Below are 11,772 nucleotides of genomic sequence, written 5' to 3' on the forward strand. Positions count from 1 at the left end.
CCGAGGACGCCCACGGCACCAGCGAAGGAAACGTGCACAGCGACGTGACGCACGAACGGAAATGCCCACCGATGGGTGGACGCGCGGGCGACCACGACGTGGTGGACACACGCAGAGGGACGTGCCACGCGACTGAGCCATGAAAGGGAAGGAAACTCTGATGCGTGCTCCAGCGCGGGCGAACCGTAGAGATACCAGGCTCGCTGCAAGAAACCGGTCACCGGAGGCCACGTGTCTCGCGATGCCGTTTTTAGGAGACGCCCACGACGGGCAGATGCATGGATGGAGAGTGGACCGCTGGATGCCGGCGGCTGTGGGTGGGCAGTGGGGGGGCCGCTCACGGGGGCGGGGACATGGACTCGGCCTGGTTTCCTGTCCGTGGGGCAATGACAGTGGGCTGGAGATCACAGTGGTGAGGGTCGCACAGCTCTGTGATGCACCAGAGGCCGCCGAGCTGTACACAAAATTGGTGAATTAATTCTATAGTATGTACGTGTCTTCATAAACATGGCTTTTTGTTTTTAAGGACCGATTTCTGATCAGAAGGGTGGGCGGGCTACGGGTAGCAGAGCCGAGTGCGTGAGTCGTGGGCCCAAGTGGTCAGAAGTCACCTCGATAACTGGCGCTGCTCAGGTGACCCGGGGCGGGCCCCATGCGGCTGCTGGTTCAGTGGCGTATAGCACCGTGGCCGAACTCTCGGGGCCAGCACACTGTAGGACCACATGGTGGAAATGACAAACCAGGGAGGCCTTCGCCGGACGGCCTGAGCGGCCCGCCGCTGGACAAGGACACCCACGAGTCGGGACGGCCGTGCTCCCCGAGTCACGCAGGGCTCGTGCAGCAGGCCCTTCCCGCTGCAGGTGGCCGAGAGAGCTGCCTGATGAAGGGGAGGGGGGGAACACAAAACGCCTCCTTTTTGAAGAAAAGCTGAATAATGTCAAGCACTTTTGTTTCATGCCCAAAGCCCGGACGTAACAGACAGGTAGCCGTGGGTGAGCTACACGCACAGTGGGCAACATGGCGCTGCTCCCCAGGAGTCAGGAGCTGTGTGGCCACGTGGGGGTGGCTGTGTCACACGTCCTAACCACACACTCCCATGGCTCCGCAGGCGCCAGTGCCACGTGCCACAGGGGCTGGTTTCCAGTCAGGCCAGCCTCACCTCTGAGCGGCCGGGTGTGGGCAGGGCTGAGGGGCAGAGCGATGGGAGCAAGGGGTCCCCGGGCTCAGGAGCACGGGGAGACCTCGCCTGGCTACTCTGGGCCGGGAGCTGGCACCTGAGCCACGGCTGGCCTTGGGGAGGGCTTCCCCTGGAGGCCCTCTGATTGGGCTGCACAGGCCGGACCCTGTGGGCCCATCTCAGGGCACACAGTCACCCACAGGTGGGATCCCCACCTGACGGGTCCCCAGTGATGGGAGAGGCCCAGCACCCACTGACGTGCAGCCCTGGTGGGGGCGGGAAAGGGGTTATAACTGGAGCATCAGCCCCACCCCGACATGAGGCCCCGGGAGTCACCTCATCACTGGGCTCCTTCATACCTCCTGTGTCCACCCACGCCAACCATTCACTGTGTCCCCGGGTCACATGACACCCAAAGCAGCTGGCACAAGGGGATGCTGGGTCGGGCATCAAGCACACAGCCAGGCGGCAACCACACAGCATCTGGAGGAGGCTGGGGTCAGGGCAGCGGTCTCCTCTGGACCTGGGGGAAGGCCCTCCCAAGAAGCACGGGGGGCCCCACTGGCTGGGAAGCCCCCACCCCGGCCTAACCATGCCTGCCTCTGCGTGGCCCCATCCCTCCCGGGGCAGGCGAAGGCCCGTGTCCCACCCCTCAGCGTTGGCCAGTCCGCCACCACCACCTGAGAAGGTCGCCAGGAGCCCAGAAGGGGCCAATGACCACTGAAGCCCCCAGAAGCCCCTCCCCTCCTGTCCTGGAATCTGGGACAAAGGGCACAGGAGTTTCTGAGCAGGGTCTCTGCTTAGGCTGAGCTCATGTGGATCCGCGCCCAGCACGATACTGGCAGCAAGTTTAACTCCAGCGTGGAGCATCCAAACCAGCTCGGCTTATTTACTTTAACGAAGGAAAAAAGAGATAAAAACAGGAAAGTAGTTAAAACAGCCAGTGGAAACACGCGGGCTTCTGGGAAGCTCGCTGGATCGACGCGAACTTTTGGGACCGCTCCAAAGACGAAGTGCCCAGCACACCCGGCAAAGCAGCGAGCGGCCTGCCACCTTTCCTCTCAAACCCACACGCAATCCCTCCCTATGTGTGACTACTTAGGATGCCTGCTCCCTTCTGAGAAAGACTGAACCCAAGAAGAGTTAGGGACAGCCTCCCTGGGGGCGGGCGGAGGCAGCCTCCGGCTTATTCGGCTGGCGCTCTGCCAGGCCCTGCCGGGCTCTGCCAGGTGGTCCTGGGAAGCTCTGTGTCCCAGACATCCACCTGGGCTCAGAGTCATCTCAGCAGAGGCGATGAGGGGACATTTCCAAGAACTGCAGTGGCTTCGTCCTCCTGCCTCTGAGGCCGAGTGGGGAGCACGGGGTCGGGGTGTGGGAAGCTGGGGAGCATGGGGGCTCGCCCTGACAACGAGGGCCTGCTGAGGCCACTGACCCTCACACCCCGCTGAGCCAGCAATTCCGCTTAAAGGCTTCTATACCCAGAAAGCCTTGGTGTCCCCGTGCACTGAGATGCCCACGTGCTCCTCCAGGCACTGGTCTCAAACAGAGACAATCAGGGCACACCCACATGCCCACCTGCAGCATGGGGGGCCCTCCACGCAGCCACAGGGTCACCTGGTGGACGAGGGGCAAGAGCAGGCGTGTGCAAGGGGCAGGAGGGGACCTGGAGTGGGTACTGGGATCGCCGTCCTGGTGTCCTTGCTTTTCAAGGAAGGGAGTGGAGCACCACCTGCCTGGGGAAGCTGGTCCAAAGCCACTGAGCTGAGACTCGGACGCGGCAGTCCACACCTGCAGACCGGCTGACCCCCGCCCTCCGCCCTCTACCCTCGTGCATGGGGCGGCCTCTGCGGAGGGACGCCATTTCCGGTGCCTCTTCCCCATCCATCAGTTGGGGGGACCCCCAGACTTCTGAAGGGCTGCTCCTCACGCCCACACTCAGCTGCGCCCGCATCTCACCTGTGTGGTTTGAAAACTGGACAGAGTTCACGGCATCGATCTCAAACCCCAAAACCTGCAAGACAGAGAGAAGGACTAGGCTTAAGAGCCTGCCAGGCGGCAGCAAATCACAGCAGGTGCCCGACGCCAGCCTGGAGGCCAGCCTGGAGGTGGGGGGCTTCCGGGCGGACGTGTGGCAGGCCCCAGGCACGGGAGCCAGGACGGCCTGAGTCAGGCTCCATGGCCACACTTCTGGCGGTGCACATGGCCAGTGATGGGTTTTGCTCACTCCTTTGTGTAGAAAATGTGCTAGGGAGCCACCAGCCAGAGAGGCCGAGACTCAGAGGCCACCACCACCTTCTGGGACTCAGGCCTCTGTATCACTTCCGGAAGTCTCTGCACCAAAGGACACCCGAGGCTTGAAGCCACCGCCCGGTACGCAGGCGGTACGCAGGCGAAGCCAGGGCTCCCGCTGGGCGGCGGGGCTGACCACTCCCTCCCCTCGCGGCCCCTCGCCATCCCGCAGTGAGTCGGGGAAGCAGGCGCCTGCGAGCTGCTCACGGCCCGTGTCTTCGTGGGGCCGTGGTCACTTTGTGAATTCACTGAGCTACACACTCAGGAGTCGTATTCAATAATAAGTCTTTCTAACTATTTTAAGCCAGTGTTATCAGGGCTTGAAGTAGTAAAAAAGAAAAAAATCAATGATCTTATGAATCTAAAGGTAAAATTGGCACTTTGCAAATTTCTTCCCTGATTCCATGGCTCCCCGGACACAGAGAGGGCTGGCAGCATTTCAAATCCGTGAACATTCTAACCAAGAACTTTCAGAAACAGATTTGAAGCGGCAATGACACCAGTCCTGGAAATCCTGCCAAAATATCTGCCGTGCTGGTTTTGGACGTGGATAATTAATCCCTCGGAGCTGGCTCACTGGAAGACGCTATTTTCTGCTTTCAAGTGGTCACGCTGAGCCCCTGGCTGCTCTCTATTTCAAACACCACCAGTGACGCGGGCTTGTCAGTCAGGATGGCAAGCTCAGCTGAGGGCACCCATCGGCACCCATCAAAGCGCCTGTGCACGGCTCAGCGAGACCCCGGGAGAGATCCCAGGAGAGACGGCGCAGAGGGCTCGACCTCCAGAGGGAGCCCTTGGGCCCCGGAGAAAGGACCTCCCGTTCAGACCGGTCTCCAGCTGGTGCCCACCTGTGTGCTGCGCCTTGTGAGGCTGGGGCTGTGACTCTGGAACCGACGCCCGCCCAGCCAGTGGCCACAGCCCCCACACTGGCTTTCCATCGCTGCAGGAGGCCTCGTCCCCTGCCCTACACGTCCCCACCCCCAGGCTTCAGTTCCAACCACCCAGCCTCCTCTGCGACCCCACCCCGGCCGCTTAGGGTGGGTGCTGGGTTGCCGGCAGGCGCCGCCTTCTCTGCATCTCCCCTTCTGGGTTCCCCGGCACCCCGTAAATTCTCTGAAAATGACGGTTCTGGTTTCTGTGTCAGGACTGGCCTCTGCCCAAAAACACCTTGTCTTCCACTACCCCAGGGACAGACTGATCCTTGGCCCAGGTGCCCCACCTGCACCCCACACGGCGAGCAGCCTGGTCCCCCCCAGGTCTGCCCCTGGCCCAGCCTGTGGGGCAGAGCCTCGTTCCCGTCCCTTGACAGCCTCCAGCTCATCACTCCGGGATTAGAACAAGACGCCTATGGGCCCTACTATGACAAGGCCACCCGCATCAGGGCAGTGGCTGGTCTCAGACTCTCGTGGGGAGAATCACATTGTTCCACAGTGAACCTGGAGCTCAGGTGGCCTACAGGGCCCTGTAGGGGGCGGCGCCATTGGGGGGAAGCGGGGTGGCACTGTGTGAAAGGCCCCAGAGGCCCTGTGCCCCCTTCAGAGTCCCCTTCAGAGGCAGGGCGTTCCGGGCTGACGGTCAGAGAGGAAATGAGAGGTCTGGCTGAGGCAAGGACTCAACGCCTGTCGCTGGCTTTGAAGCTGGGGCCTCGTGACAAGCAGCCCACTGTGCACGTGAGTGCCACGTGCAGCCGCTGTGAGGCCGAGTGCGAGCCCCGCCGTCCATGAAGCACGCTGTGAGCAAACACGGTGACTGGCCTCCCTGCTCCCGCACTGGGTCACGGCCTCGCCACCGGCTGGGCTCCGGGGCGCCCCACGTCCGGTGGACGCGTGCACGGGAGGCCACTGTGCGTCTCTCCCGACCCAGGCTGCTTTACGGCCGGCCAGGAGAAGCACTGGCACACACCCTCCCAGCCCCCTGCCGACCTTCTACCATTTAGCAGCACACCACCATCACACAGGAAAAGGACATAAACAGACTCATTTCAAGGAAAAAAGAGGAAGAACTGACTAGTTCAGCCCGGGCAGGGGGTGGGAAGGAAGGCCTTGTGAGGGGCCGCTTCTGCCGGCTCTCACTCCTGGACACCTCCCAGCTCTGCCCTCCCCCCACAGGGTGCCGCACCCCCTGTCAGGGGCCAGGCGCTCCTGGAAGTCCCCCCAGGACCCCAAATCTGCTGCGACGGCCCAGCAGGTCTGCTCAATGGCTCCTCACTCAATCTCACTCCCGCGAGCCTCCACGCTGCTCTCCACGTGCCCTCCCGACCCCCAGATGCGCCCCGCCGAACTCCGGCCTTCGAGGGCTTGGCGCTGCCCTGGGCGGAAGCCAGACCCCAGGCCGCGTGTCCTGCCAGCCCATGTCACTCCATTCTGTGAGCTGCGCTGTGGCTGCAGAGCCGCTGGTCACCACTGAACCCTGAGAGGCTGTGCGCCCTGTGTGAGCTCCACCGCTACGCCTGCCCTCACTGTGGCTGTCGGGGATTTGGGGCCCCCGAGGATGAGTCCCCATCCCACATGCCCCGAATGAAGGCCGGCAGAGGCCAGGGCCCCGGCTAACTCTGTGGGCAGATGCACTCCCGCGGCAGAGAAGCCAGGAGCCGCGGCAGAGATGTCCACCGCACCGGGCACAGCACGCCTCCCTCCAGCTGCCACGGAAGCCTGGCCATGTGATGACCGGGGCGGCACCACGCCGAGGAGACGGGCCTCAGATCCGAGAGGAGACACTGAGACTCACAGCCAGCCCAAATCAGGTGCCGCTGGCAAGGTCCCCGCCCAGGACACGCTGCCTGTCAATGCTCATCCACACCTGCTGGTGGCAGGGGCCCCGACCTGCTGGAGGGAGGGAGGCGGGGATGAGGCGGTGCCGTGTGCACGGTCCGGTGCCGTGTGCACGGTCCATAGGAAGCACCGCATCTGCCAGCAGAGGAGGCTGCTCGGACAGCCTTGCTCTGGGGCCACAGAGGGCGCAGGCCAGGAGGCCAGCCTGGGAGCGGCTCCAGCGTGCGGGGAACACCTGCTGTGACCCAGCATATGTGCACCAGAGAGTGCTCCAAACGCTCCGCAGGCACAGTGGCAGAGGACACGGGTCGCAGGCGGGGGCTCCGGCCCACGCCGGCTCCCCCGTCTGCTCCTGCGGCAGACGTGACCCAGCATATGTGCGCCGGAGAGCGCTCACGCTCCGCAGGCACAGTGGCAGAGGACACGGGTCACAGGTGGGGGCTCCGGCCCACACCGGCTCCCCCGTCTGCTTCTGCGGCAGCCCCGGTGGGGGACACAGGCTCCCAGCGGCCTCACACCCACCTCCGGCTGTGCTGTCAACCCACTGTGCGGACAGGACGCTCGGCCCCCCCTTGTCACCGCAGGAATGTCCCCGTGCGGCCTGCCACCCACACCGCCCTGGTTCCTCTGGGGGAGGGCGGTGGCAGTAAGAGGGGTCCCCGCCGTTGGCACGCTCACCGGCAGGACAGTTAGCCACTTTCATAGGGAATCAGAATGAGGAAAGAAGGGACATGACAGTGTCATGTGACTTGTCATCCGACCAGCCTCGGGGCCACGTGCCCTGTGTCCCTTCTACCACCCGTTACCAGTCGGCCCTACAGCTCAGCTCAGCCCACACCTCCGTTCTCAGCTCTCCAACGGGGACCCCCCGACCCCGGACACAGCCCTGCCTCCCCCGAAGCAGCCTCCCGCCCGCCTTAGGTCACGTGTGCGCCCCAGCCCGTGCCCCAGCCCCGGCACACGCACGCTTGTGCAGTGCACCCCACACCCCAGCCAGGTGCTGCTGGCTGCACTGCGAAGCCAAGAGAGGGGGTCTCAGCCCAAGCTCCTGACGGCACCTAGCGCAGCTGCTCTGGGTGGCCCGTGCCCCCACACCGCCCTCCTTTTTCCCAGAGAAACTCCACTGGCTCTGCCCCATGGTGGCCCCGTCCCAGCTCACCCCGTGAGTGGAACCGCCTGACCCTAGCAAGGCTCCCTGTGGGCCTCGTGGGCCCGGGGTCCACCGAGCCTAAGGGCTGCAAAGCCAGTCGGCCCCCACATCGTGGAAGCCACCTGCTGGCAGGTGCGCCCTCCCCCCAAGAGAGGGCAGTGCTGCTCTGTGAGGACTGTCACTTAAACAGAAGACAGGGCCCCACGCGGAGCCCAGCAACACCACGCAACAGCCACACGGACGCGGGAAGATGAGAAAGTGAGACAAGCAAAGGGAAACAGAAACCTCAGTCCCAAATGAGATTAAGCAATCAGGATATTAAGCAATTCCGGACTTTCTTGGGAAAACAGCAAAATCAACACCCACGTTCCAGGACTGGAATCATCTGGATCGGGCCAGGGGCTCCAGAGGGATGGGAGGTCACACCCAGCAATGACACAGCACGGAGAGAAGGTTCCAGAGGACACTCGGGAGCATCACTCCTAGGGAGCAGACGGCCACTGCTTCAGGCAGCAGCTCTAATGCTGTTTGCTAATGATGTGTCACGTGAAAAAAACAGACGTTAAGGCAAAAAACAGGTCATTCAAAGGGCAGGTGACTGTCTCCAGCATCTTCAGAATGCAGGTCGGGTGGGGAAGACCCTTCCTGTCCTAGGAATTCTAAGGAAAAAGGACTAATCTGGAGAGCCTCTGAGGAAGGCCGCCTGCGGGTCAGGTGTTTTCCAAGGCAAGAGGGTGGGAATAGTTCCTTATGGCCCTGAAGTGACCCCTGGGGACCCAGTGGCATCTCCAGAACCCCGCCTGAGCTGCCCACACAAGAAGGTGGGCTGCCGCGCCCAGGTCCCCACGGCTCTGCAGCTTCTGCTCTGCTCCAGAGTGGTGGGCCCGGCCATCCGGCAGGACCCTCAACCTCTGCCCCGGCCTGCAGCCAACGTCACTCAGCAGGCCGGGGTCTGAATCCGGGTTTCCCACCAGTGGCCTCTCCACATGCCCGCTGCCCCTCAGCCGGCAAAGAATGGGGCTGATGTCCGAGCAGGCCCCTAAGGTGGCTTCGGGGCCCTCCCGTGGTTGTGCCTTGCTGTCTCGGTGACACAGTGTTTAAATGGGTTTTGAGCTAAGGCCACCTCCGTTGCCAGTCACATCGACATGTTCCCCGCGGACACTAAAATGTGCTTTGGACTTGAGGCTGGAAACAAACCAGAAGCAGGGTGAGGACCGCCACCTTCTCCTCCGGACATTCTCCCCCGGGGAAGGCACCGGCCCGCGGGCTGTCTGCCGGAGACCGTGAGTGGTGTGCGTTAGGGACCTGGCAAAAAGTAGTTTGGGAACTCGGGCCCTGAAGCCCACGCTCGCAGGTGTCCAGTGGCACATGCTCCCCACGAAGCAGCGGGAACCCCAGAACCGGCCCTCACCGTGTGGGCACCTGGGCCCGGGGAGCCAGGCGGCACGTGACCACCGCGAGGGCTGTGCGCATTGCTTAAGGAAAGGCTGTGACAGCTGCCCCAGCGCGGTCGGTAACCCAGGGGGCACACTGGATGCCTCGCCCTGGCCTTCCGGGGGGCTGGCCACGTACGTGGCCAACAGTTCCAACTGAAGAGAAGTGATTCTAAAGGGCTTAGGCTGTTCCTCCCACGTCCTGGTACAGGCGTGGACAGGGCCCATCTCCCTTCCCAGAACTCCTGGCTCTGGGGCGTGTACCCCCTTATCTGAGCACTCCCCCCCTCCGCCGTGTGAAACCCGGAAGCCCTGAACGCGTGTAACTCCCCAGACCTGCCGGTGCATGGCTGCGTCCCTTTGTCTTCCTGTCTGTGTGACGTCCCTCACTTTGCTGAGTCGCACCCGGTTTCGGGGCTCCTTGGAGCCCCGCTCTGGGGCGTGTCCTCACGTGGGCCCAAATAAAAACGCTCCTCTTCAATCCACGAAGGTTCGAGTCTTCTGTTCACTGATATCCCTTGGCAGATGAGACTTAGAAAGGCACAGAAGGCAGGGCCAGTCTCCGAGCCGGAACTCTGAAGCAGGGGACAGCAGGTCAGCCCCGCAATGGCCTCTCCAGCCAAAGCACTCATCGTACTTCTGGGCTTAGAAGGAGGGGATGTAGGCAAAAGGCCCAGGGAAGGCAGTGGGACCCGACCCACACCCACCCGAAAGGGGTCCTGGCCTCCGCAGGTGCCCCAGGCACACGTGGGTGCCACCCGGCCCTGCCCTGCTGTCTGGTCCTTCCGCATGGAGAGGCGAGCAAAGCACCCCAGGGTGCTGCTGGCCCATCTTATTCTGCTGCCAGCACCTCAGAGAGACGTGCACCCCCCTGTCGCCCCGGTCCTAAAGCACCTGTGAAGCAGCATCACGCCCATTCCACAGACGAGGCAGCAGAGCACCAGAGGGCTCTGTGGAAGGTGGCCTCTTCAAGGTCACCCTGCCATCTGCGACACCTGCCCTGCCATGAGCCTCCTGGGCTTCACAAACCCAAGGGGAGGAAGTGCAAGGCTGGATTAAATCAGAGAAGGGGTGCCCCCCCATGACAGGAAGCAGGAGGTGACATGACTCCCGTCCCCCAGCCAAAGTCCCATAAGCCCAACACATGCATCCACGAGGATGCCGGGCCCTAGCGAGACCCCAGCTATGTCCTTAGAGGCACTCCCCCAGGTGCCCCCTCCCTCAAGTAACGGAAAAGTGATGGTTTCGGAGCGGGAACTGAGGGCATGTGCCTGTGAGTTCAGGAACGAGGGACGGGACTGTAGGACCCAGGTGAGCAGAGGACAGACAAAGACGGCCACAGGTGGCTGGGGAGGAGGGACAGGGCAAAGGGCGCAAGGAAGCCAGCAGGGAGCTGCACTGCTGCCAGGGGCCGCTCCTGTGGCTCCCTGATCAAGGCAGGGCTGGGCCATTCTCAGACCTATCCTGGTGCCCCTCCTACACTGCCCCTGCTCTGTTCCAGGGACCTGCAGCTCCACGCCCCCATTGCACCCCAACCCCTCCACAGTGGCCCTGAGTACACAATACCTGCCAGCCACCCCTCCCCCGAACAAGCTAGGGGTGAGGCAGAGCGGTGGAGCCCCCTGCCCCCCCCCAGGCCGTGGGACAGCCCCAGGCACACACCTCACAAACCCTCTGGTCTGCACCCCCCTCCCCCCAGCTGGAAGGGGTGGGGCAAGAACCAGACCCTGTGCTGAGTACCACATGCTTCTCTGCAGATGTTCACACATCAAGGGCAAGTGATCACTTTGAACTTGGACCCTGTGCCTTTGCACCTTCAAGTCTTTGCTCCCCTATTTCCCCCTCAGGCATCAGGTCAGCCCTCACATGCTACTGAGCAACAGCTCCAGCCCTTCCTGTGATCCTTCTGGCCCGCCTGCTCCCTGCAGGCCACTGGTCGTGGCCAGGGGCCCTTATGTCTTGTGCACCCAGCACACACAGCAGGGACCCCTAGACCTCCCATACCTGCTCCTTGCTCAAACATGGGCCAAAGGTGGGCAGTCTGGGAAAGTCATCAACTTGCCAGGATCCCGCAGTGCTCCTGAAGGGCCACAAGGCAAGGAAGTGCCCTTACAGGAAGTTACCTCCGGTCCAGCTTAACACCCGGGGTCTCCTCCTGCCCCTCCAAGGGCCACCCAGCCATAACCTCAGCTGCAACAGGAAGCAGCGGGTGCCCAGCCAGGAGGGCGGGCCGTGGGGACAGCCAGTTTGGAAGGGCTAACACACTTCAAAGGCAGCTTCTTAAGCCAAGCCCTGCAGGCAGGCCCTCTCTGCCCCACCCCCGCCAGCGACCACCCCTCCCCCGGAAAGGTCAGCCGCGCGGTGGAGCCCACCCTCGCCGGCGGGGCCTCCCTGTCTGAGCTTCCTCCCCCTTCCGCCCGCAGCCTGCCCCACTGAGGGCAGCGACAGAACGGGGCACTGCAAACACCTGCCCATCATCCCGCCTCCTCCTTCGCTCCGGGGCAGGGTCCCGGCTCGCGTGACTCCCAGGCCACTGCGTCGCATCTTCCCGCCCCCACGGAGCCCGCCCGCAGGGCCTGAGAAGCGGGAAGGGATGGGTGCTGGCGGGTGCGCGTGGCACTTGCGGGGGGATCCCCCCAGGTGCTACGAGCCGGCGTCCGGCATCTCGCGCTCCGGACGGCAGCTCTGGGACGCCGCCAAGGTCACGCGAGCCGGCTGCGGCCAGCCGCGGGGACCCGGCGGGTTACGTAAGAGTACCTGCAGCGGGAACGTGGCCGCCCGGTTGCCCACGTAGCCGCGGACGACGTGGCTCTGGATGGAGAGCACCCGGCACTCCTCCATGCCGGCCTGCGTCTCCCCGCTCGCGGGCCTCGGGCTCCGGCCGGCCGGGCTCGGCGCAGGCGCTCGGCTCGGACGCCCCCGCCTCCCTGTGACCTCAGCGCGGCTGGGAAC

The 11,772-nt window shown here is 63.5% G+C and overlaps 1 protein-coding gene and 1 long non-coding RNA gene across 2 annotated transcripts in view; both read right to left on the reverse strand.

Annotated features, from left to right (window-relative positions):
• PDXK (pyridoxal kinase) overlaps nucleotides 1-11,766 on the reverse strand; it is a 21,902-nt gene extending 10,136 nt beyond the window's left edge. The window contains exons 1-5 of the mRNA XM_025050182.1: nucleotides 11,578-11,766; nucleotides 2,886-3,188; nucleotides 2,753-2,791; nucleotides 2,656-2,709; nucleotides 684-877 (exon numbers count right to left, since the gene is read on the reverse strand). Of these exons, the coding sequence (XP_024905950.1) occupies nucleotides 684-877; nucleotides 2,656-2,709; nucleotides 2,753-2,791; nucleotides 2,886-3,188; nucleotides 11,578-11,661 (674 nt within the window). The 5' untranslated portion in view covers nucleotides 11,662-11,766. The remainder of the gene's footprint in view (nucleotides 1-683; nucleotides 878-2,655; nucleotides 2,710-2,752; nucleotides 2,792-2,885; nucleotides 3,189-11,577) is intronic.
• Nucleotides 7,685-10,469, reverse strand: LOC112483778. Its single transcript, XR_003047752.1, has 2 exons — nucleotides 9,157-10,469; nucleotides 7,685-8,572 (listed from the first exon to the last, which is right to left on the reverse strand). It is a non-coding gene; the product is annotated as an uncharacterized LOC112483778 (long non-coding RNA).
• Nucleotides 11,767-11,772: the final 6 nt, after the last annotated feature.

This window comes from Pteropus alecto, unplaced genomic scaffold (genome assembly GCF_000325575.1).
Source record: "Pteropus alecto unplaced genomic scaffold, ASM32557v1 scaffold97, whole genome shotgun sequence".
NCBI classification, from domain to species: Eukaryota; Metazoa; Chordata; class Mammalia; order Chiroptera; family Pteropodidae; genus Pteropus; species Pteropus alecto.